Source organism: Nicotiana tomentosiformis, chromosome 5, assembly GCF_000390325.3.
Source record: "Nicotiana tomentosiformis chromosome 5, ASM39032v3, whole genome shotgun sequence".
Lineage (NCBI taxonomy): Eukaryota > Viridiplantae > Streptophyta > Magnoliopsida > Solanales > Solanaceae > Nicotiana > Nicotiana tomentosiformis.
The window spans coordinates 112,772,156-112,798,638 of NC_090816.1; the positions used below are offsets into that span (position 1 = coordinate 112,772,156).

Genomic DNA, 26,483 nt, shown 5'->3' on the forward strand with positions numbered 1-26,483 from the left:
AGTCAAGTCTTTGAACGCTGATGATCATTTGAAACACCTCCAAGAAACCTTCGATATCTTGAGGAAGCATAACATGAAGCTCAACCCAGAAAAATGTGCGTTCAGAGTTGGTTCTGGTAAGTTTTTGGGTTTTTTGGTTTCACAGAGAAGGATCGAGGTAAATCCCGATAAAATCAAAGTCATTGAAGACATCTCGGACCAGCTAACAAGCGTAAAAGAAGTACAAAGGTTAACCAGAAGATTAGCCGCTTTAAGCAGATTAATCTCTCGATCCTCGGAAAAATGTCATCATTTTTTCTCACTTAATAAGAAGAATTTTTTTTTCAAATAGACTCCGGAATGTCAGCGGGCCTTGAAAGACCTAAAACGCTACCTATCAAGCTCTCTGCTGCTATCAAAATCAGAGAAGGTGAACAATTGCTGATATATCTAGCGGTCTCGGAAGTAGCGGTAAATATCGTTTTAGTCCGAGAGGATGAAAATACGCAATTTACTGTCTATTATGTTAGTAAAATATTGTTAGGAGCGGAGACTCGCTATTCACACCTTGAAAAGCTGACCTTAGCTCTCGTAGTCGCCTCTCAAAAGCCTAGGCCTGATTTTCAGTGTCACCCGATAGCCGTTATGACGACCTTCCCCTTACTGAATATTTTTCACAAGCCTAAGTTGTTAGGCCGGTTGGCTAAATAGGCAATCGAAATTAGTGAATTCAACATTGAGTACAAACCTAGGACTGCAATCAAATAACAAGTTTTGGCAGACTTTGTGGCCGATTTCAGTCCCGGGTTAGTGCCCCTAGCTGCCAAAGAAGCAATATTGGTATCGGAAACGGCATGAGAAGTTTGGACCTTGTTTATGAATGGAACCTCCAGTGTAAAAAGGTCCGGACTCGAGGTGGTTTTGATCACGCCCTCGGGGGAAACCCTGAGGCAGGCCATTAAAATTGTTCCATTAACTAACAATGAAACCGAGTATGAGGCTTTGGTTGCAGAACTTGAACTGACCTGGGGACTTGGTTCCGAGGTCATCGAGATCAAATGTGATTGGTATTAAACCAAGTGTACGTTATCTTTGATGCAAAGGAGGAGCGCATGCAATAGTATGTGAACAAGGTTCAGGCATTGCTCACACGATTCAGGGAATGATCGATCATACACATCCATAGAGAAGAGAATGTGGAAGCACATGCATTGGCTAATTTTGGGTCTTCTACAGAGATGAAAGGATGTGACTCCCATACTATCATTCAACTTCTGCATTAGGCACTAGAAGTGGATGGCTATTGTGAAGTGAATACAACCAACCTAGTATGGTACTAGAGGAATGAGTTTGTCGAATATCTTCGGAATGCTAGTTGCCCGAAGACCCGAAGGCATCCCAGGCACTACGCACCAAAGCGGCTCGTTACTGCCTCATGGGTGGGCAATTATATAGGAGATCATACCATGGCCCGTTGGCCCGATGTTTAGGAGCCTCGGAGGCGGACTACGTGATGAGAGAGGTCCATGAATGAATTTGAGGGAACCATTCCGGTGCAGATTCGTTAGTACTAAAGCTGGTTAAGGCAGGATACTACTAGTCTGGGATAGAACAAGACGCAAAGATGTCCGTTCAGAAATGCAACAAAATGCCAGCGTTATGCATAATTGGTGCACCAATCGATGGAGCTCTTGCATTCGGTATTGTCCCCATGGCCATTCATGAAATAGGGAATAAATATAGTTGGTCTGCTGCCACCGGCTCCCCGGAAGGTAGGATTCCTTTTAATTTTAACTGATTACTTCACTAAATAGGTTGAAGTAGGTCCTTACCAAAAGATCGGTGAGCGCAAAGTAGTCGACTTCATATGGGAACACATAATATGCCGATTCGAAATACCGAAGGAAATTGTCTGCGACAATGCACCACATTTCATAGGCTCCAAAGTCACCAAATTTCTCGAAGACTTGAAAATTAAAAGGATTACATCCTCACCGTACCATCTAAGCGCTAATGGACAAGCGGGATCAACCAATAAAGTAATTACCCAAAACCTCAAAAAGAGGTTTAAAGCTGCTAAAGTCAAGTGGCTCGAAGAGTTACCAAGCATGCTATGGACGTACCAGACGACGACAAAATCAAGCACGGGAGAGACACCTTTCTGTCTCATATATGATGCGGAAGCTCTGATCCCGATAAAAGTAGGGGAACCAACCTTACGGTTTTCCCGAGCAAACGAAGAAGCAAATAATGAGGCATTGCTGGTGAAGCTGGATCTGCTCGATGAACGCATGGACTTGGCACACGTGAGGATGGTGGCTCAGAAGCAAATGATGGAAAGATATTATAATCAGAGGGCCAATTTCCGTTACTTAAAATATGAGACTTGGTTTTGAGGTAAGTGACTCAGAGCACTCGGGAAATCAATGCTGGGAAGTTGGGTCCGACGTGGGAAGGTCCCTACCAGGTTTCAACTATTACCGGTAAAGGATCGTACGAGCTGGAAAATCAAGATTGAGTCAAATTGCCGAGCAATTGGAATGTGACTCACCTAAAAAGGTTTTACTGCTGATGGATCCTATCAATACTGAAAAGTATGTGCCATACTCTTTTTCCCTTCGATTAATTTTTGTCCCAATCGGGTTTTTCTAGCAAGATTTTTAACGAGGCAACAACGAAAAGCATACTACGAAGGAAGTGTCATCGGAAAAGTTAATACCTTTAAATAACAAGGCATTGAAATCATAAACCACTATGGGATGGTTAAATAGTCTTTGGCTCGATGACAAGTTCATAATGGGAAACAAAATTTGTCATCGAACCAAAGACTATTCAACCGTTCACGAGTTGTTTCCACTAACGAAGCAAGACTTCCAGTGTTCCAATTCGCATACTTCGCATTCGAACACTGGGGAGAATAGTATTAGATACGACAACAAGAATGCCATGAAAATCGGGGACTACGAGAATCGAGAATAATAATGTCTCATCGGGACCGGGGACTGCATGGCCAGCCTTGTAAAAATAAGTTGTACAAGTTAGCTACATGTATTGGCAGTTTCTTTTTCCAGCAAACGAATGCCTATGCACTTTTAAAGATAGAAGGAATAAATAAAGTTTTTTTATTTTATCTTGTTTCATTCCAAACAATGCGTTGATTTTATCATTTGAAAGTTCACAAAAATCTTCAAATGCTTGTGCCGGAATGAACATGAGATGTCCTCTCCAAGAGCACCGTAAACATAAGAGGGCCCTCTCTTATGAAACCCTCATAGTAAATGGTTGATTGCGAAAGAATTTATGCTTAGAATCAGAAGCTATCAGATGAAAATGTGCCAGAAGCTTTAACTAATTCAATGCAAAGAAAATCTATCTTGCACAATACTTAAAATAAAATTCTTATTTAATTATCAAAAGTGCCAAACTCGATGAACAATTTGGCATAATTACAAAAGTACAAAAAAATAAAGGATAGGGCAAAAATGACAAAAGGAAAAAATCTAAGCATTATCACTGCCATAGCCCGAAGGGAGAGAGACATCTACGCCCCCCTCCCCCCCCGCCTCCTAGTGGAAGAGGACGGATCAGCCACCAGTTCGGGTCCTGAGCCTTCATCATCATTCTCTTCAATTTCATCCTCAGTTCCCGAATACTCGGAATCGATACTCAAAGAGTTAGTTGTGGCAGGCTGAGCATGGAGACATTCTTGAGCGGTTAAATCCAGTGCTCGGGCCTTGGACATGCAATCATCAATATCAACGATGCACGCTTTGGCCTCAAATACGAGGGAATCCCTTTGCTGTTGGAGCTTTGCCTTAAGCCTATCAACCTCGGCCTAAAGGCCATCCCTCTCGGACCTCATGGCGCCGAGGCTAGAATCAAGATCACGAATTATAGATAGGTGAAGCCGGTTTTGCTCCATGATCTTCTTGAATCTCTCCTCCATTCTGGCCCTTTTCTCCTTGGCAGCATCGACCTTCTCGGTTTTGGAGTTCAAGACTGCCTTCAAGTTATTCACTTGTTTTAGAGGCAGACTCGCGCTCGGCAGCAGCAAGCACAACATCTTGAAGCCCACCCCACTTAGCCTTAACATCTTGAACTTGTGCATGCAATTCAGTGGCTTCTTGGCTGCGGGTCATCACTTCTTGCTAACTTTGTTGTAACCGAGTCTCAAGCTCTCCCGCCTCAGTAACTTTTGCCTCCAACACCGGGAGGCGCGCAACAAGTTGACTCATTTCGACCAACAGTTGATCCCATTCGGAGGAAAGCCCTTCTTTATCAAGAATCGGTCTCTGAAGGTCCTCGCAAGCAAGGAAGCTGGACTATAAAAAGTATATCGAGGTTAGAAACCTCGTTACAACAGATAAGTAGAAAACAAGCAATAAGATATTAAGTACGATACCGCTGCCGCATTATGTATTGCATTATTCAACAAATTATAATATTTGCTTACAAATTATTATAAGAAATAAATTATATATATTTTCTTACAAATTATATTATTTAATAATAAAATTATTAATATATATAATCTATAATATTTGCTTACAAATTATATTATTTAAAAAATTATGATATAAAATAATTTTATATTAAATTATATGTGATGTATATGTAAAAAAGAAAAAAAGATAGAATTTCTTTAATAGAAATAAGAAAATAAAATTTAAATAAAAAATAATAATAATATAGTATTAAAGAGAGAAGAATATAAAATAGAATATTATTTTTTGGAGTAAAAAATGGAGCAGGGGTCGGAGATGGACTTGAGAATAAGTTTAAAGAAAAAAAGTCTCACTCTGTTCCCAACAACAAAATCATGCCTATCTATTAATAACCAAATCATCCCTACGTAAAATGCCCACTCCATTCAGCGGTCGATGGAAACTCAATTTTCTGCTAGGAATAAGATCTGTTGTTTTCTTAATTTTTAAATTATTCTATTTAAGCATTTAGAAGAAAGAAAATGTTGAAAAGATAATTTGCTTTTGTGGCTGTTTTTACTTGTTCACATTATACTAATTTTAAAAAGCTTTGTCAAATGAAGTAATTGAGGTTCGTTCTTTTCCTTCTATTTCTTCGTGGGTTGTTATCAATTTATTGGGCTGGATGATGGAGTGAATGAATGGTGGTCATAGGGGTGAGATAGTGGTAGAAGCTCGGTGTTCATCCATGGTGTTTTCTTGTCGTTTAATCTTGATTTTCTAAAGATGTTTTTCTCTAAGGGAAGGATATGGATAGTTTGGTACTTCTCGCTGGTGGGGTGCTTTATTTAGGAAGGAGAATTCAAGGTTTCGCGCGATTTCTGTAACGACATGACCGGTCGTTTTGAGCTCTAGCATGTCGTTCAACAGTTTTAGGCTTTGAGAAGTTTCACTTCAGGTATTATGGCTTGCACGTGTAGTCGAAATTTAATTTCGAGGAGTTCGGAGTTGATTTGGAAGGAAAATTCTTATTTCAGAAGTTTTAAGTTGGAAGAATTGATTAAGATTGGACTTTTGAGTAAACGACCTTGGAATAGGGATTTGAAGGTTCCAATAGGTTCGCATGATTATTTTGTACTTGACCGTATGTCCGGATCGGGTTTTGGATGACTCGGGAGCGTTACGTTGCTTATTGTGAAAAATTGGCATTTTGGAAGAATTTCATGATTTTGGGTTAAAGTGTATTTCAATGTTATCGATGTCCGTTTGATAATTCGAGCCTGGGAATAGCTCTGTATGGTGATTATGGTCTTAGCAGCGCGTCCAGATGTGGATTGGGAGGTCCGTAGGTCATTTCGGGGTCATTTGGCGAAAGCTGAAAATTGAAGGTTTTTTGGGAAGTTTGATCGGGAGTGGACTTTTTGATATCGGAGTCGGATTCCGATTCCGAAAGTTGGAGTAGGTCTGTAATGTCAAATATGACTTGTGTGCAAAATTTGAGGTCAATCGGACGTGATTTGATAGGTTTCGGCATCAGATATGGAAGTTGGAAGTTCAATTGTTCATTAAGCTTGAATCGATGCGCAATTCGTGGTTTTGATGTTGTTTGATGTTATTTGAGGCCTCGAGCAGGTTCATGTCATGTATTGGAACTGGTTGGTATGATTTGACGGGGTCCCCGGGGCCTCGGGTGTGTTTCGGGATGGTTTCAGAACATTTTCTCCATGTTTGGTTGTTGTTGTTGCTGGTTCTAGTGTTGTTCATCGCGAACACGTAGGGGTAATCGCATTCGCGAGGAAGGATTTATGGCTGCTGGGCATTTGTGCTTCGCGTTCGCGATTGAGGGCACACGTTCGTGAAGGTTCGAGGGGTAAAGCTAAGCGTTCGCGGTTGGGGCATCGCATTTGCGAAACGGAAAAGCTGGCATGCGAAGATTGGTCTTCGCGTTCGCGGTAGATCAGCCTGGTGAAGCATCGCATTCGCAAAGCCAACCTCGCGTTCGTGAAGAAGAGTTTGGGTCCTGAGTTTGTTGAGCTTCGCGAACGCGATGGCAGTACCGCGTTCGCGATGAAGGTCAGACTGAGCAATGTTCTTCTTAAATCAGGGGTTTGGCTCATTTTCACTTCATTTCTTCCATGTGAGCCGATTTTGGAGCAATCTTGGAGTGCCATTCTCGTCATCTATTATGAGGTAAGTGATTTCTTCGCTTTGTGAGTTAAATACATGATTTATATATGGATTTAAACATGAAAATTAGTAGATATTTGGGATTTTGAAGAAAAACCTAGAATTGATAATTTTGGATTTTGACCATGAATTTGGGCATGGAATTTGGAATAAATCATATATTTGAGTTCCTAGTATTATGGGTAATAATTATCTTCGAAAAGTTTCGAAATCTAGGCATTTGGGCCCGAGGGTGACTTTATCAATTTTCCGAGCAGAGTTAAATTTTTTTATGAATTGATTGATTATGTGTATTAGAGTTTATTTTGATTGGGTTATATCTTATTTGACTAGTTTTGGATTGACGGTCTCTAGTTTGAGGTGTTAGAGCGGCGTTGGAGCCATTTTTGGAACTTCGGAGCGAGGTAAGTCTTCTATCTAACTCTATGAGGGGGAAACTATCCCCTAGGTGTTGTAATTGATATGTGCTACTTGTTGCGGGGGTTACGTACGCACGAGGTGACGAGAGTCCGTACGTAGTTACATTCATGCTTTTGTCCGGGTAGACTTAGGTTCACACCATGCTATAATTGTACTATAGAGGTTATTGTTGCTCGTTTAATTTCTTTATTTTGTATTTCGACTTGAGATCGGACTTGCGTAGAGTGATAAACTTGTTTTTGTAGAGATTTGACGGGCTTCATGACTAGCCGTGGAATAATTGTACTCCTCTTACGAATTTCTCCCGCGTTATGCGTTCTTATCTAAAAGTTTCCTCAAAGCTCCTTATAAATTACACGTCCCTTTGTGAGTGGGGTCAAGGACACATCAAAGTTTCTTATTCTAATGGGATTGGGCTGTTCGCCTCGGCATGATAGATACATCTATAGTTCATGCCGTTCGACCCTCGGCAGTGCGCACATCTTATGGGATCAGGCCATTCGCCTTGGCAAGATTATGTACCGCACTCTCATGGGAGCAGTCTGTTCGCCTCGACAATATATGATAGATGTATCTATGGTTATATACCAGATTATGATGGGATCGAGCCATACGTCCCGACATTTCTATAAAATACTTATATGGAAACATGCGTATCATTTGTCAAAAAGCCAGTGTATCTGAGAGCTTGAGTTTATTGTAGAGAGGAGGATTGTACCACGTATTTATACTTGTTCATTTCGTTTAATTACTCTGCCCCATATCTGTTTATTTCTTATTATAACTGTCTCACTGGACCACTAGTAAGTGTCGATGTCGACCCCTCGTTACTACTTCTCTGGGTTAGGCTAGATACTTACTGGGTACGCATTGATTTACGTACTCATGCTATATTTGCTGCACATTTTTGTGCAGGTACATAAATGTCTGGTGGTCTTCTGGGCGTAGAGGCGCAGATGTTGAGGGGACTTACCGCGAGCTGCATTCCATGCTACGATCCACAGTCTGCAGAGTCTCCATCAGAGTTATTTATATTCTCCTGTCTAAATTGTATTCCAGACAGATGTTGTATTTTATTATATTTTCTAATTGATACTCATGCACTTGTGACATCGGGTTTTAGGGGTATTTACGGATTGTTCATTATCGAAGTTGTACAAATATTATCATCACCATGCGAATTCTAATTCTTACTACTTAATTGATAAAAAATATGATTTCAGAAGTTCTAAAATGAGTAATTAAGTTAATCATTCACTAATGGCTTGCCTGACGGCGATGTTAGGCACCATTACTGGGTCGTGATAGTTTTTGTGCGATAATTTGTCAAATAATAGTGGAAATGGGTAGTTGGAACATAGAAGAGATGGAGGAGAAAAAGATTTAGTATGTCAGATTTCTACTTGGAGAGTTTAATCAAGTGAGGAGGTTATATTTAAGTGTGAGAAATTTGGTTGGGCAATGGATTTGAAAAAAAAGGTGGGTCTCTAAAGGATATAAAAATAGGGGTGAGTTTTCAGTTCTTGTAATGCTACTTATCCTATCGTTAAAACTAGGGTATATTTGTGTAAAAGTATAACAGTAAGGGCAACTATGGATGGATACTCAAACAAAGGATAAATTTAAATTATTTTTAATAGTACATGAATATATTTGGCCCTTTTCTATTTATCTTATTTATCGCCTATTTAATAACCACTATACAAACCGCGACAGTTGTTAGTGCAAACATAATATTGTCAAGTTAGAGACATCGAGAGTCTAACTTATTTAACAGGAAAAAAAAGGCTTTCAAACTTAAAGGATTAATTAACATTTCTTCAGTAGAGGTGCACTATTAAAATAATCGTGTAAGGTGTCTAATGTTCCCTTGCCTTGGCCGCCCGCCCACATTCACGTGTTATCTTAAATAAAATTTTCTTGTATTCGATAATTTACGTTTCATATACTAATTTGTTTGTATAATTTAGTGATAAATTAAGATCGAAATACATATGAATTATTTATAATTAAATAATAAAAGTATTTAGACAAAATCATATATCATTTATTTACATTTGTTTAATGAAAATAACACATTTTAAGAAAAAATTTTCCCCGTGCACCATGACCCTCACAAGCTACGTAAAAGAAAGGTTAAGTTAATCTATCACTTTGAATTCAAGTAAAGTACACTTGACACTCAAACTCAAGTGCATCACTTGCCAATCCCCATTCCCCGGCCCCTATCCCAACTATGCTTTATTTTTTTCCGTTGAATTTTGTATACTTCTTTTTTTAAGATTTTGTTATGAAGAAATTGATACACTTTATAATCTTAAACTCTCTCGACATAATACTTAGGTCTCGTTTGGTACGAGAGATAATAAATAATTAATTTCAGGATTAAATTTGAGTTGAGTTTAACCTATGTTTAATTGGGATAAAATCATGGTATAATTAATTTCGGAATTATAGTATTTTTTATCCCTATGAGGAGGTTGGATAACTAATCATGAGATAACTTATTTTCCAACAAAACGCCCCCTTATTCTTATAGAAATTGCATGTTGAAAACGACTAAGAACCCGTTTGTCCATAATTTTTTCTCTTTTTTCACGGAATTTTTAAAAAAAAATATGTTTGTCCATGAAATTTTGTAAATTTTTGAAAAATTATTGAAAATGTGATTTCCAAATCAAAATTTTAGAAGAAACTTTTTTCCCCACTCACAAAATTGTAATATTTTTTTCAAATAAAATACATCTCCAAACATAATTTAAAATTTCAAATACTATTTTTCAACTTAACTTTAAATACTATTTTTTCCAAAAATTATACTAATTTTTATATCCAAATGCCTACAAAAACTCTTAAAATACCTTTTATATTCCGAACCAGCTTGTGCTCACTTACCTAGTACAAATATCAGGTAATTATGTCCAGCAATAATTAGATATAGGAGAAAAAATTATCTAGTATTTTATATATATGTTGAGATCTGAACGCGATATTAATTTTTCCCATTTCGTTAACCGCTAGTAACACATTGATATTTAAATTGAAGTATTTGAATAGAGATATCCTTTTAATTGTTTTCCCTTCAGTTCTAAGTTTACAAAGTGAAAAAGGTCACAGCTCATATATCGCACAATTCACAAGTCTCTTCTTCTCTCTTAAACCCCAAACTTTCCCAATTAATCTCACAACACAATCTCAGCTGGCACTGTGCTGCTGCAAGTCATTTCCATTTCTTCCTCCTGAGATCTATCTAGAAACTGAAAAAAATGGCGGAAGAGAAAGACCCAACTTCAGTACCACTGAGTCAAGCCACTGAAGATCCTGAAGACCCCATCAAATCACCTCCCTCTTCCCCTAATTCTTCTACCCGCAAGGTCTGTTTTTGTTTGTAATTATCGAATTCTGTCTATTTTTTTTAATTTTTTGTTGCTCGTGTTTTTTCTTACGTTTTTTAGGGTATTTACTCTTGCTCATAAATCCAACTGAAATAATTAAAAAAAAGGGGGAAATACAAACAAATCCCAGCAATGAAAAAATGATTTATTCCCATTTGCCTAGAGGGTAGTAGGTATCCGTGGAATAGTCAGATGCGCACAAGCTGGCCAGGACATTACTATCATATAAAAAAAAGGAAAATACAAAAAAAAAAGAAGAAGAAAATGGGTATTCGTGTTTGCTATAGGAAGTGCTATTCATGTTAAGGTTTTGAGTTTGAGCACATGGTGGAAAAAGCAAGAAAAAAGAAGATTGTTTAAATGGGAAATGGGTGCTTGTGTTCGATATTTTAATTTTTGGGGTCAAATGGTAGTATATATCTACAATATTTGATCCATCAATTTGGAAAACTGGTACCTTTATAAGTGCATGGAGAATGCTAATATATACTGAAGTCAAACATGAGTTGATTCCTTAAATGAGATTTTGATACTTGTTCATCTTATCTGCTCAGGCAAAAAGGTTGTGAATTGGGGATTTTAATTTTTCTTGTGGTGTGGGGTTATCGATTAGTTAGAGTCAATTTATGCACAAAAAGTGAATTCTAATATTCTGGATGTGAAAATGTAGGAAATGAGCATTCTAATAACATGTTGATTTTGATGTGATCAAAATCATAATGTTTATCTTATGGAAATGGAGTTGGTTATTTGGGTTGGGGGTTTAGCGTCAATTTATACACGCCAAACATAAGTTCTTGTGTTCTAGTTGTGAAAATTTATGTGATAAAAGTTAGAATCCTCTTTATCAAAAATAAAAAGAGTTATTGTATCTCTAGCTTTGTGCTCCCGGCGCATGATACGCTATCGTGCGCCGTCTGTGAATCGCCATGGCTAGGAAGAGAGGACGACCTCGTGACCGTAGGAAGCTCTGTTAGCGCAAGTGTGATTGCTGAAACCATCGAAATAGGAATTCACAGCAAGTGGTAACTCCGATTGACAACCATCGAAATAGGAATTCTTTTTGCTGGAAGTCATTCTGTTGAGAATGGTATGCACCTAACTTACATTGCTCCTGAAATTGTGAATGGACAGTTTGTCGTCAATTTAGATAAAAATGAAATTGAGTGTGAAACTGAGAAATGGAAGAAAGCTCTCATTGTCTATATAATTGGGGAAATGCCTGGGTACAATCATATGAGCAAATACATCTCACAATTTTGGAACAATGTGGCTGAACCAGAATTGTTTCTTCATGAAGAGGGATATTATATCGTTAAATTTCACAGCCTAGGTGATTTGCAGGAAGTATTGTATGGTGGCCCTTATACCATCTATAGCAGACCAATCATTATAAAACAATGGACCTCGAATTTTGATTTCAATGATGAATTCTTGACAGAAATTCCATTGTGGGTGAATTTTCCAAAACTCCCGATGAACTGCTGGGGCACAAATACACTAAGCAGGATGGCTAGCACCATTGGTAATCCATTATTTGCAGACCAATGCACTGTAAAACAAACCAGGGTGTCATATGCTAGAATTTTGATTGAAGTAAATGTCACAAAGAAACTGCCTACTGAAGTAACAGTTAAGGATCCCTCTGGTAGACAATTTCAACAACCAATTGAATTTGAATGGAGGACAGCATTCTGTGCCGAGTGTTTACAGATTGGCCATGACTGTAGCAAGCAAAAGAAGGAAGTGAGAATTGGCCCACTGCAAAGAGCCAGACCTAAGCTAGTTCAAGCATGGAAACCAAAAGATAAGCAGCAACCAGCGGAGAAAATGCAGAACCAACAACAAGCCTTGCATCAAAGTGAAGCTAATGAAAGGGGTAAACAGAAACTTGGGGCTACAATTAATGAGACCACTGAAGCAGGTTGGACTCATGTGCGAGCAAAAGGATCCACTTCAGATCAGAAATTGCATGAACACCAATCAAGTAGACAACATAGAGAATATATGGGCAAGACATGCATCATAATGCAATTAATGCAGAGATTATAGTGACCAAGAATGGCTTCCAAGCTTTGCCTGCAGAGGGAATGAGAGATGAGAACACTAGGCCTCCTGATATAGGAGGTGAACTCATATTATCTCAATGACTTGGCTGTTCTGGAATGTTAGGGGAATGACTAAGAGATACAAGCAAAAAGAGCTTAAGCAGTATCTCAGAGATAATCAAATTAGATTAGCTGGTTTAGTAGAAACTAGAGTCAAAGAAAATAAAGCACAGTCTATAGCTAGTAAGGTGGCTCCTAACTGGGATAGGCTAACTAACTACACAGAAGCAATCAATGGGAGAATATGAGTTCTGTGGGATGCCAAAAGCTATGAAGTTCAACTCATAGCAAAGGCAGCCCAGCTGATTCATTGTCAGGTGACTGGCAAGCTGAATGGTATGGTCTGTATGCTTACAGTGGTATATGGGTTCAACACAGTAGATCAAAGGAAAACTTTGTGGAATCAACTTGAACAGATGGCCCCCAAGATCAAGATGCCTTGGCTTTTATGTGGAGATTTCAATGCTGTTCTAACTCCTCAAGATAGACAAGGCAATCCTGTGACTTTAGCTCAATTGAAAGACTTCTCAGAATGCTACAATAGCCTGTTACTAAATGAAATACCTTGGAAGGGAGATTACTATACATGGACCAACAACCAAATAGGGGATGACAGAGTATGAACAGACTTGATAGGGCAATTGCAAATGATGATTGGATGATGCAATATGGGCACTTGACTGTAACCTATGGAGAACCATTCATTTCAGACCATCATCCTATGCTTATACCTTTGAGAGAGCCAAGGAGCAACATTAAAGTTCCCTTTAGGTTCTTTAACATCTGGGTAGATCATGAGCATTTTAATCAGAATGTAGCACAAGGATGGTCCAGAACTATCAATTGGAAAGATGAAGAATGTGTGGTTTAAACTGAAACAATTGAAACCAGTCTTTAAGCAACTAAACTCAACAGAGTTTAAAGGAGTTTCAGGGAAAATTACACAAGCCAGAGAAACTTTGAAAGAGATTCAAGAAGCAATGCAGGCCCATTATTCTGATACCCTAGCTGATCAGGAGAAAGAATGCCTACATTAATTGGAGAAATGGTCATTGATAGAGGAAAATGCACTGCAACAAAAGTCTAGGGCTATTTGGATTAGGCTGGGTGACTCAAACAACAAATATTTCACAGCCATAATGAAGGAAAAGCAAAATCTGAAGCAGATTCTTGAGATTAACTCCTTAACAAGTGGTAAACTCCAAGAACCAAGAGCAATCAAAGTTGAATTTGTTGACTTTTATAAATCCTTGATGGGAACAACAACATCTAGCTTACCGGCTATCAATAGATTGGTCATGAGGAATGGTCTTTGTCTGTCACATGCACAACAAAAAGATCTGTGTGCCAATGTTACAGAGTCAGAAATCTATGAATGGCTGAATGCAATTGGGGACTGTAAAGCCCCAGGAATAGATGGGTTCAATGCTTTATTTTTCAAGAGATCATGGCCCATTATCAAGAAAAATGTATGTGAAGCCGTGAAGGAATTCTTTGATACAGGGATCCTATATAAGGTCATAAATTGCACCACACTCATCTTACTGCCAAAAGTTGCCAACCCAGACACAGTGAAGGATTATCAACCCATAGCATGTTGCACAATATTGTATAAGCTGATTGCCAAAGTCATAACTGGAAGAATGCAAAAAGTTATGAGTCATATCATTTCTGACTCACAAGCAGGCTTCATTCCAAGGAGAAGAATAGCAGACAACATAATATTAGCTCATGAGCTGGTTAAGTTATACAACATGAAGCACATTTCTTCTAGATGCATGATAAAGGTGGATCTACAGAAGGCTTATGACTCTGTAGAATGGATATACTTAGAGCAGGTTCTTGAGGGACTGGCTTTCCCTGAGAAGTTTATAAAATGGATAATGCCTTGTGTGACAACAATTAATTACTCTATTTTGTTAAATGGAGAATCAACAGAGCCTTTTAATGCAGCTAAGTGCTTGAGGCAAGGAGACCCAATGTCACCATTCTTATTTGCTATTGCTATGGAGTATCTGAGTCGACTACTCAAAGGATTGAAACAGGATAAACAGTTCAAATACCACCCTCGATGTAGCAAGCTGGGTATCACTCACTTGTGTTTTGCGGATGACTTATTACTATTTGCCAGGGGTGAGCTAGAATCAGTGCAGAAGCTCCATAATTGTTTTTGGACATTCTCATCTGCCTCTGTGCTACAGGCTAATTTGTCAAAGAGTGCAGTCTATTGTGGGGGTATGGATCCTATGCAAAAGGCAATTGTCATTCAAGCTATTGGTTACAGTGAGGAGCAATTGCCTTTTAAATACTTAGGGGTTCCACTAGACACTAAAACTATCCATTCTTCAGTGGCAACGCCTCATTAATAAAATGGTAGCAAACATAACATCCTGGACAACAAAAAAATTATCCTATGCTGCCAGAGCTCAGTTGGTACAAACAGTGCTGTTTGGAATACAATCTTATTGGGCTCAGTTATTTACACTACCAGTTAAGGTTGTCAAATTAATTGAGGCTTACTGTAGAAGCTACCTATGGTCTGGTGGAAATATGATTACCAAAAAAATCACTGCTTGCTTGGGAAAAGGTATGCCTACCTAAATCTGTAGGGGGACTCAACCTTACTAATCTGCAGGTGTGGAATAGTGCTGCAATTGCCAAATCCTACTGGGACCTAACTCATAAGCAAGATAAGTTGTGGATCAAGTGGATTCATGCTTATTATGTATTTCCAGTTTATCATTCAACACTCAAAGGGGAAGACAGCTTCAACAATGCTACTTAAAATGATGTATGCTGAATATATACATGTGCTATGGAAGCAAGTAGAGAACATGAAGCCTTGGCAAGGGAGATTGTGAGCATGTGCTACTTCAGGGCAGATAGGAAAGTGAAGGGTCTGATACAGAATCTATGTTTTTTTTTAAAAAAAAAAAGTAGTCATAGTGTTTTGTCCTTATTTAGATACTGCTTGTATAGGGATATGAGGAACAGATAGTAGTAGGTTCTTGGGTACTCCTTGTAGAGAACAGCTAGCTGGGAGATGCTATGCTATGCTTTGTACTGTTATCCTTGGTGATTAATAATAATTTTAATTACCAAAAAAAAAAAGAGTTATTGTTAGAAATCCTTTAGCTACTTAATCCTTTATCTGATTATTATGAAAAAATTTTAGTACCTTTTAACAACTTGAATCAAGAAAAGAAGTCCAAACTGGAAAACAAGTGGGCCAAGTCAAACTAAATTCTTTAGAAAATCCAGGTTCTTTGAAAAGTTGAGCTGTATGTCTGCTAGTCTTTTTCCGACCCAGTACCACTATATATTCTGCATATGCTTTCAAAATAACTTGAATCCAGAAACCAAGCTCGAAAATGAATGGTCAATGTGAGAAAATATGATTTAGAAGATCCAGGTTCTTTAGAGTTTAGAGGGTAACAGTTTGTTAGACAGTTGAGCTGTTTTTTCTCTAATCCTTTTAATACCAACTGTACTCTTATATACTTTCAGTCTGGAACTTATCGTGCTTTCTTGTGTATATATAGTGAGAATCTTGAGAAGAATAGGACATATTTAAACATTTCTCTCTATACATATGCCTGTAGGCAGTTTACTTGCAGATGTCTAAATAGTTTTTGATACACCCTTTTCAGGCTTGCTGTTATTTTCTTCAAAGCTGGGTGTCTAAGAAGTTTATGACTGGATGGTAATTTGCTTTTTGCATCTGTTTCCTTACTTTTTTGATAGGTTCTGCCAAACGCTAACCACTCTAAACTTTGAAATTGCAGTGTAGTTCTCTTCCCGGTAGCAGTTACATTCTTTGTGACGTGGTGGTTTATTCAGTTTGTTGATGGCTTCTTCAGTCCACTATATGAACAACTTGGCATTGACATATTTGGTAATTTCAATTTCCACTTTCCAAAAATTTGATAGCTGCAGTTAGTTTTTTGCATTATTGTGGTTTATCCAGCTTCTTGATGCTTAATTGTCCAGTACTCCTACACATTCAAGATCCAATTCGTATTTCATATTCAGATACTTTATCATTGGGTATACCTGTGATTCCACAAGATAATATGGCTAACTTATCTTTGTATTTGAACGTGTCAGCTGCATGGAACTCTTTATAAGCATGTACATAGTTATTATCTCCTTGCATCAAGGAGACAAGGAACAAAAGGAATATTATGAACTCTCACTACTTGGACTGCGGTGAAGAGTCAGAGAGCAATATGAGCAAGAAGAAGCTTTAATATTTATATATATTTTTGGTCGTGTTGTCATGATAGTTGTCAACTTTGATTATTTCTTTTCATACTAGTTGAGCTTGGATTAAAGTTTGTTTGTGGTAACTGCGGATTTCGGTCACAGTGGCTCGAAGGAATATTTCCTTCAGCATACAACCAACTATATACAGCTATGTAAGACTAAGGTGCTCGTGGTTGACCCTAACATAACTACAAGAACAAGGATTGACCATCCTCAGATTAATTGTGCTTTACTTTCTTTCCCCCCTCAATACCATGTTAGTTAAAAGAACTGATCCCATGACATAACCTGGTGTTAGCAATATTTCATCTTACAAGAAAAACACCTTGTGTTTGCAACTATCAGTGGTTCCTGCTGATCAATAGGGGAGAGCATGGTATCAATTGCAATAGATTTCTGACCAATTTGTATGAATTGTTTTTGCTCTTAGAAACCGTGATGTTGAGATCAGCATGTATATAAATACATGACTTCTGTTCCCTATTAAAAAAGGACTTCTCTTCCCATGAGTTGTAAATGCCTCTCACTTGTGAGAAAGCAGTTCATTCTCTTCTTTGTCATCAAATATCTAGCATTTCATCAGTTGTAGTACTTCATGTTTGGAGGTGATGGAGGTCGCTGGTTTTTGATAAATCCCATAATGTTGTGTGTTATCTTTCCATGTGTCATGCATGATTGATAAATTTCATGTTTCCTTGAATTTGTCTTATGTGTTCCCACCTTCCTACTTGTATCAAATGTTGTTTTATCCATTGTATATTGGCCAGATCTCCTGATCTTTGAGACATTTGTTGTTGGTGCAGGACTAGGATTTGTCACATCTCTAGTGTTTGTGTTCTTCGTTGGAGTTTTTGTTTCGTCTTGGCTGGGTGCTAGTGTTTTCTGGATTGGGGAATGGATTATTAAGCGAATGCCATTTGTCAGACACTTATATTCAGCCTCAAAGCAGATCAGTTCTGCAGTATCTCCAGGTAAGCTACAGAATTTTAATCTTGTGGATAGAAGACAGAGGAAATGAAACTTGCCTTCTCTTTGATACTGGACAAGGCAAGTGGTGGTGCACATATCGAATCACTTATGGACCCATCTCTTGCAACTATCAGCCTGAGAGAGAATGGGGAAAGGTGGAGAGCGGGTAATTTCAGGAAAGATTGTGGAAAAAAGCCTCTTTTTTTTTATTTTATAATTTACAGAATATATTATTCTCTTCCTTTCATCACAAAAAGGTAGATAACAAAAGAAAGAAAATGAAAGGATAATCTCTTTCGGAGGAGTGAAATGAATCTCAGAGCTGTGAAGTAAAAAAGTGAAATCTGAACTGAACTTCATTTGGTGTACTAGACTTTCATACTTTCAATAAACCAAAGTGTCAAAAAGCAAGGGGATCAGGATCACCGAGACAGATAATACATCAAAATTGTGCTTTGAAGACTATAAATACTTAATTTGGAGAGTTGAGGTTGCTTCGTGGAGTATTTTGCTTTTGCTGCATTTTCTTATTAGTTTTTGTTCTTGATACTGACATTTCATTCTTATATAATCTGCAGATCAAAATACCACTGCTTTTAAGGAAGTGGCAATCATTCGTCATCCTCGTGTGGGTGAATATGCTTTTGGTTTTATAACATCATCAGTTACCCTTCAGGTACTTGTTCTGGATATCAGTTTTTCCCCGTATGATAACATGGTGTAAGGGAAAACCATTTTCTTTATCATTTTTAAAATGCCTGTTCTCATTTGCTGCTATAATAGACTAGATAAAGCTGTCATTTGAGTTTCTCTTTAGCTTAATTTCATTATCAATTTGTTCATGTTTTCCAAGTAGTATCTAATTTTCGTGCAAGGTTTTACTGGGCTATATTCTTTTCCCTTCTAGCTTGTAGTTATTTGTAAATGCTGAATGTCCTTTTATTTGGTAAGTGCAGAATGTCCTTTGATGTGCATAAGTGCTTAATCTTGAGCAACCGGCATTTTCCAATGATAGTCCCCTAATGCTCTCTCTCTCTCTCTCTCTCTCTCTGGTGATGGGTAGAGATGAGAAGCAGAAAGAGCGACTACTAAACTAGAACAAGCAAAGAGAGCATTTTATTATTTTGTTGGCTGATATCAATATTCAACATCGACTATTTTCTGGATTGCAGACAGATGAAGGGGATGAAGAATTGTGTAGTGTTTTTGTTCCTACAAACCATTTGTATATTGGTGATATACTTCTGGTTAACGCCAAAGACGTTATAAGACCAAATTTGTCCATCCGTGAAGGCATTGGTACGTTTTCTAGCTTTTGACAACTCATCCTTAAAATGACCGCTCCTTGTTTAGTACTAATAGCTTGGTGACTGGTCGAAGCATGCATCTTATTTAATGATCTTTAGTTTAGTAAATCATATATCTTTGTAAAAGTTATGGTAAAGCTACGTGCAAATGCCTCTTTGGCCGCCCCTGTCATGCATTATACTTTCATGGAAGATCAAAGTATCTGAACAAGACATTGATGTAAATGAATTTTGGGTTTGTTAATGTAACTGTTTTCAAGTGTTTCTAATGGTGAAGCCAAAATGCAGAGATCATTGTTTCCGGAGGAATGACGATGCCACAAAGGATTTCTCATGTGGAAAGGGTTGCACGACAAAGTGAAAGAATTCCACTGAACAGAATTAAGTAACAATGGTGATGAATATGACAGTGTAGGCCGTTTGTAATTAATTAGTATGGTGGGACTGTGTTGTTAAGGAGGAAGATATCATATATACATTGCTGTTTTTTCTCGTTTGCTCTGACTTCAGTTTGTTATTATTATGTCCTCCTTAGTTTGAAGCAAATTTGTTACTTATTGGAAAGCAGATTTTATGTGAATATAGGGGGTCATTTGGTTCATAGGATTTGAAGCTTGGGTTTGGGGATTTTAGTTCTTTTAAGTTGTTTTAAATTAGTAAGTTGTACTTATTCAATATATTTTTAAGACAAATACAAGGGCTTAATCAAGCTATTGGGTTCATGAACCCGTAACTGAAAGGGTTAGCTCTGCCCTGGAAGATTGCTATGCTAAAATTATGGAGGAACTTATATACGTAATCCTTTTGGTTTAACTATCCAAATCTAAAGATTAAACCTGCCATGAAAGGTAAAACGCTTCTTATCAAATGGTTGAAACTTATTTCCAATAATGATTTTGAAGAATATCTACCATAAGTAGATGTGTGGTTAAAAAGTATAATTGCGTGGACGTTTTATTCCGAGTTTTGAGTTAGCAGAATCGTAACTGTATTCACTAACCAAACAAAGGAATGCAAAATTTTGTTGAAGGATAATAATAGGACAATAGCTTTATCACGTCCTTATTGGCCTGTCTTCATCCTAGCGATATTCTCAGCAAGCAAATTCGAATTTTCAGATACTCCTCGGGGTGTTCGTCGGTCGGTACGGTACAGTATTTAGATATTTCGGTTTGGTATTTTCGATATTCGGTTTCTTAAAATGCTATACCAATACCGTACCTAATTAAATTCGGTATGGTTCGATTTTTCTCCTTTCGGTTTCGGGTTATTCGGTTCCGTAACTTTAGTTTATTCGGTTTGAATATTAACTAGTGCATAGAGTCATAGACTATAATATTCTTAATTAAAGTACTCAAAAGTACAAAACTAAAAACGTTTGTTGACAAAAGTTTGTCCAAAACCAACAAATATCAACCCAGAGAGAGAAAACTGTACATAAAAAAATAAATTTGATAAATAGAAATGTCTTGTTACTTGCTTAGAGTTAATTGATAAACTTGGAGAACAAAGGAAAGTAAAATTTTAGATAAGTTGTTATATTTATATTATAATTAATAATATGTGTATTGTATAATATAATATATATTTCGGTACGGTATCGGTATTTCGATATTTCATTTTAAAATACCAAATACCATACCTAATACCATTTTTTTAAAAAAAAACTTAAACCAAATACCATACAAAATATTAAAATATCAAATACCAAATACCAAAATTTTTGATTTCAATATGATAATTCGGTATTTACCAAATTATGCACGACCCTACATGTTAACACTATTCAGAGTTGTCCAATTTGCTTTTCCAAGTTAAAAAAGCTCTTGCTATAGATATGGTAATGTTGTATTCACCTCTTTTTTTGACTTTACCCTTTGTACTAGAGCTGACATACAAATTAATGACTACTGTCTTATTCAGTGTCTTACTATTAGTTTCGTTCTATTACCCTATTTATGTAAGGCACCCCCAACGCAGCCATTGGACCAGTCACAAAATTTTATATGCAATTTGACACCCCAATTTGAAAGAGAATAATAGGGAAGAGGAAGAAAAAGGATTCAGATCCTTGACCAGATTTCAATCATTTGCATTTCTCTATTATTGTTATGGGTTGTTTATACACCCATATTACCAACTACCTTCAATAATTTACCATGTAACTAATAAGGCGGCTCACTCGGATGCTAGTAAAGCTTTTGCTTTAGATCCCAACATTTTTGGACTTCAATAGTTTTTAGTACTTACTTCGTTCCAGTTTATGTGAACTTATTTCTTTTTTAGTTCGTTCAAAAAAGAATAATTCATTTCTAAATTTGGAAACAATTTAGCTTAAATTTCCAATTCTACCCTTAATGAGAATCTTTTATAACCACACAAATACTGTGGACCCCTTTTTGACTTGTTTAGGACCACAAATTCAAAAGTCTTCATTTTTTTCTTGAACTCCGTGCCTAGTCAAACAAGTTCACATAAATTAGAACGGAGGGAGTAGTAAATTTATGGTTTTATTTTGCTTATAAATATTGAAGTTTGTAGAAACGTACAAAATTGTTATTAATAAATAAAGAAAGAAAGACTGCCTAATTTTTAACGGAAGAATTATTTTAGAATTTTGAATTAGACTATTCAAAACTTCAAACAAGATCCTAGGTAATTATTACAAACACATGGCTAGCATCTTATTAAATTAAATTAATCTTTACCAATAAAAATAAAAATATTACTATAAGAAATTTATTGTGAACTTAAAGGCTTTAGGCCATTAGTTTTATTGAGCAGCCCTTAGTAAGTAATCTTGATTACTATCTAATCTTTCCTTAAATCACTATGCGTGCTCTTTTTTTTCACTATTCAATTTGTCCATAGGAATAATACAGGATTGAGAATTTTCCAACCCCCTCACCTCGAAGGTGGGTTTATTGTCTTAAACAGATAGATGTTAACTCTGTTAATCATTTGTCATATGTTGAAAGGTTTTACTAGTAGAGATGTGAATGAGCCAAATTGTAGAAGAGAGAAAACTTAAAAAAAGAAAAGTTTGCTATGGGAATTGCGTTCGTGATTGTGAAATTAAAAAAATCTGTAATAAAGAGGATGGTTTATGTTTTTTTTTACCAGTTAACTGAGATGCTTAAGGAAAATCACAGTTAATTTTTAACAAGAGTTAATTTATTTTGTTAGTTCGTTCGAAAGTACTTCACTATTTATGGATTAAAAATGCTTAGAGGTATATTTAAAGAACAAAATCGACCAATTTTGCTAAAAACTCCTAGTTACTAACTCAATAACGGCTAGCTCTTAGTTACTAACTCAAAGTGGGTGTGGGGCGGGTTCTCAAAAAACAATTAACACAAAATCTCTTATTTTTTAAAATTTTAGAAATAGACTCTGATTATTTCTTCAAACTCACCTGAACCTTATATGAGTGATAAATATCCCTTTTAAAACTATTTTCCAAATTATTTTGATTCAAGCAATATCAAGAATATATGTTCTACATTTATTATTTTAATTAAAAATTAAATTAGTTACTTATAAACAAAGATAACATCTAAAACAAAATAAAAAAATTAAAATGATACTTTGAGCTATTTTAAAGAACCGTCTAGACATGATTTGGTTAACATTTGAGAAAAAAAGAGTACTTAACTTGAAGTTTCAAAGGAGTATTTGCTAATTTGCAAATATTATTTTAAATATTGGAAAGAATATGATATCAAAGAGTACTTAACTTGAAGTTTCAAAGGAGTATTTGCTAATTTGCAAATATTCTTTAAATATTGAAAAGAATATGATTTTTTTCATTCTTTTTTTTTTCCCGATTTTTTAAAATGAGTTTGTCCATGAAACTTTGTAAGTTTTTAGAGATATATCGGAAATAAGTTTTTCAACGATTTTACAAATTTTCGAAGAAATGTTTTCCCCATTAACAAAGCTACAATATTTTTTTCGAGTAAAATGCACGTCTAAACATAATTTCAAATTCTAAATACCATTTTTTAACTTAACTTCAAATACTATTTGTTTTTTTAAAAATAATAATTTTTAGGTCAAAACTCCTACTAAGTTAACACCTATTTTAGTGCATGTTCCAAATTGAAATTTATAATCGGTCTGACAATATTCTATATACCCGTTTTTTGTTGTTTGCAAAACAATGTAACAGTAACAAGTGTACTTTCCTCTATGTTACTTCGTTAAAGTTATATACTCCTCTCCCGTCTCAATTTAAATGATTTAGTTTGACTTGACACAAAATTTAAAAAAAAAAAGACTTTTGAAACATGTGATTCTAAAAACTTAAGGGGCAAAAGCTTTGCGGGATCATAATATTTGTGTGACTATAAAAATTTCTCATTAAAGATAAAATGGGTAAAATAAAAAATAAAAAATATAATTATTTTTAAATATATAAATATGTCATATTATTTTTGAAAGGACTAATAATTTTTTTTTTATTTAAATTGAGAGATAGATAGTCGTAGTTCGTTTCTTTCGGACCAATAAAAAGAAGAAATTTGCACAGTAGTGTTGACCGTTGAATAGGCAGAATATACGGTTTTATTTTTCACACCTCTCTTTGATACTTTTCGTCCAATCTTTCTTCAAACCAAAAAGGAATGCAAAAAATTGCTTACTTTCCTGTCAAACAAGAGAGAAGGAAATAACAACGAAAGACAAAGACCGTTCAGAGTAAATCCTTATTTGCACCAAATATATTAAATCAATAAATTTAACAGTTAAAAATTAGAAAAAGAATGTATGTCATTTAACTATGATTAAGTGATGCGTAAATAAGTATATGAAAGACATGTGTATTGTATCATTATTTGGTGTAAATACTCGGTACAATTTATTCACACATCAAAATTATTAAGTTTTGAAGAAGAATAATTTATTAAAAAATAAATATTTTAATGATCCCTACAAAATCTTCGCACATAAAATAGCTAACAACATCCTATATTATTTTCTTACCATGTCCTAATAAGACATGAATAAATAAATTATCAAAGATCAAATCTACAAATTAAGTTAACTACTAAAATTTTGAATTAATTTTCCAACAAATGTTTACCCTATCCCCAGAAGCCAGCAAATCCAATTTTTCACAATTCGTGGTGTGTTTGGTATAACGGATAATATTTTCTAAGAAAATATTTTCTTGGAAAATAATTAATAATCTTACTCATTTTTTTGATGTTTGGTACGTTAATTAAGGAAAATAACTTCTCAAGAGTATTCATAAATAATTTAGATATAATAAACATGAAACTTTCGAACCAACAACCTTCCAAACCCACAAATTCCATAAATTTTCGAACCGCTAAACTTCCGAACTCGTAAATTCTATAATTTCTAAACCCGCAAACTTCCAAACACATAAACCTCTGAACTCATAACTTTGGAACTCGTAAAATTTTAAACATTTAAACTGAAAAATAAAAAAATCAAAACTGAAAATATAAACAAACAAGATATTTTTTGCTCGGGGATGGGTGGTGCAGAAAAACGAAAAAACAGAAAATTAAAAATACAAAAACAACAAAAGTAAAAATAAATAATTTTTTTTTGCGCGCGGGGTGTGGGGGGTATCGGGGGAGGGGGTTAGCAGGATGGGTGGTGACGGAAAAGAAAACAAAAACTGAAATCTGCAAAAAAACCTGTTTGGAAAGAGGGAGTGGGAGAGATTGGGTAGGGGAGAGAAGGGGGATGGGTGTGAGGATACATGTAGTTTGTAGAAAATATTTTCTTAACTTTTTTTAAGGAAGTCATTTTCCTTGAATTCAGAAAAAATGTGATATCTAAAAAAATATTTTTCATACTATTTTGTGTAACCAAGTGAAAAATGAGATGTTTTCCGTCATACCAAACACACCCTCGGATTACTTCAATTTGCTTTTCCAAGTTATAAAAAAGTTTCTTACTAGAGAGTCTAGTGTAATGTTAGTACTCATCACTTTTTTTTAAACTTTATCCTTTGTACTAGAGCTGACATACAAATTAATGAACACTGTTTTATTCACTGTCTTATTAGTTACTTTCTGAAAACCTATCTATGTAGGGCACAGCCAATGGAGACATTGGACCAGTCACAAAAGTTTAATACACAAATTGACACTTCAATTTGAGAGAGAATCAGAAGGAAAGAGGACGAAAAAGAAATCAGATCCTTGATCAGATTTCAATTCTTTGTCTTTTTTTTTTATTGGTTGTTATAAATGGGTTACTTATACACCCCCAGACAGTGGCATAGGTATGAGATTGCATATAGATGTTCGTAATCCGAAGCAGAAGATAATAAAAATCATAGGAAGATCTTTTCGTGTTTAAATTTATTTATATGTCAGAGATCGGATCTGAGACGTACCTGGTGAATAGAGTCTCGTTTCAAAATTTCTTCGATAGTTCGAAAACTCTATGCGTATCCATACCGAGACTTATTCTTGCTATCAACTCTTTGATTAATGAAACTCGCGAACAAATTAAATAAAAATATTGTGTTGAAATTTTTCTCAAAAATCACAACTCAAAGATAGAAGAACAAGAAATATTTTTCTTATAATTGTATTTTTTCTCTTGGATTTGTATTGCACTCACACTTTCACAAAGTGATTTCTTTTTCCATGTAAAAATTCTTTCTTTTTTTTTCGCACTTCGTTCATACCATCTATATATATCATCACATATGATCCCTTTTCCGATTAGACTAAGAAAAGGCACAGAGGTGATTTACTTGGTGCCCAAGTCTAATTCAAAAATTAGATTTTGAAAAAGATTTCTATAGGAAAATAGCATCTCATTCCAAAAAGGAATACCACGTTGCCAACGAATGACTTTCAATTTGCTATTCCAATTCAAAATTGGATTAGTATTTTCCTGAAGGAAATCTTAATCTCCTTCCAAATAGGTTTCATGGAAGTAGCCGCACGTCCTTTAAGGACTTCACGTCAATCCAATTCAAAATTGGATTTACTTAAAAGCTTTCATTAATATTTATATACATACCTTAAATAAATAAATATTAATTATATATATCACATATATACATTTCAACCAAGAGATATATCTTAATTTTCTATTCCAAATAAAAAACTTTAATTTGTTCACAATATTAATTATATCTTTTGTGCTAACAAAAAATATAATAATATTTCATTTGTACTAATAACTAATTTATTTGACTAATTAAAATTTTTAATTTAATTATCAAATAATAAAGTAATTAATCCTTTAGCAAAGATTATAACACTCGTTAGTGTGCGACCTCATAGGTTCAATACTAAGCCGGTAGTAAATTGATCGTATCAATATACTAATCAAGGGTGACGTCTAGCAACACTCCTTAACGACCGGATAGAATGAAGTATACAATTTACTCTCAAGAACTAGTAGAAGAATAATGTAGTAATTCCTTCTGTC

The 26,483-nt window shown here is 35.7% G+C and overlaps 1 protein-coding gene across 1 annotated transcript; it reads left to right on the plus strand.

The window, feature by feature from the left end:
* The first annotated feature begins 10,108 nt into the window (after positions 1 to 10,108).
* On the plus strand, positions 10,109 to 19,656 carry LOC104091604 (protein LIKE COV 2-like). Its single transcript, XM_009596974.4, has 7 exons — positions 10,109 to 10,384; positions 16,164 to 16,216; positions 16,299 to 16,408; positions 17,583 to 17,750; positions 18,327 to 18,424; positions 18,921 to 19,047; positions 19,344 to 19,656. The coding sequence occupies exons 1-7, from the start codon at positions 10,277 to 10,279 to the stop codon at positions 19,442 to 19,444; spliced, it is 765 nt and encodes a 254-aa protein (XP_009595269.1). The 5' UTR covers positions 10,109 to 10,276; the 3' UTR covers positions 19,445 to 19,656.
* Positions 19,657 to 26,483: the final 6,827 nt, after the last annotated feature.

What these genes read in the sequence shown, in the direction of transcription:
- LOC104091604 (XM_009596974.4), top strand. Translation starts at nt 10,277, where the DNA reads ATGGCGGAAGAGAAAGACCCAACTTCAGTACCACTGAGTCAAGCCACT. An exon ending in AAGAAGTTTATGACTGGATG is followed by an intron (nt 16,217 to 16,298) that starts GTAATTTGCTTT and finishes TTGAAATTGCAG; the next exon opens with TGTAGTTCTCTTCCCGGTAG. An exon ending in ACTTGGCATTGACATATTTG is followed by an intron (nt 16,409 to 17,582) that starts GTAATTTCAATT and finishes TTGTTGGTGCAG; the next exon opens with GACTAGGATTTGTCACATCT.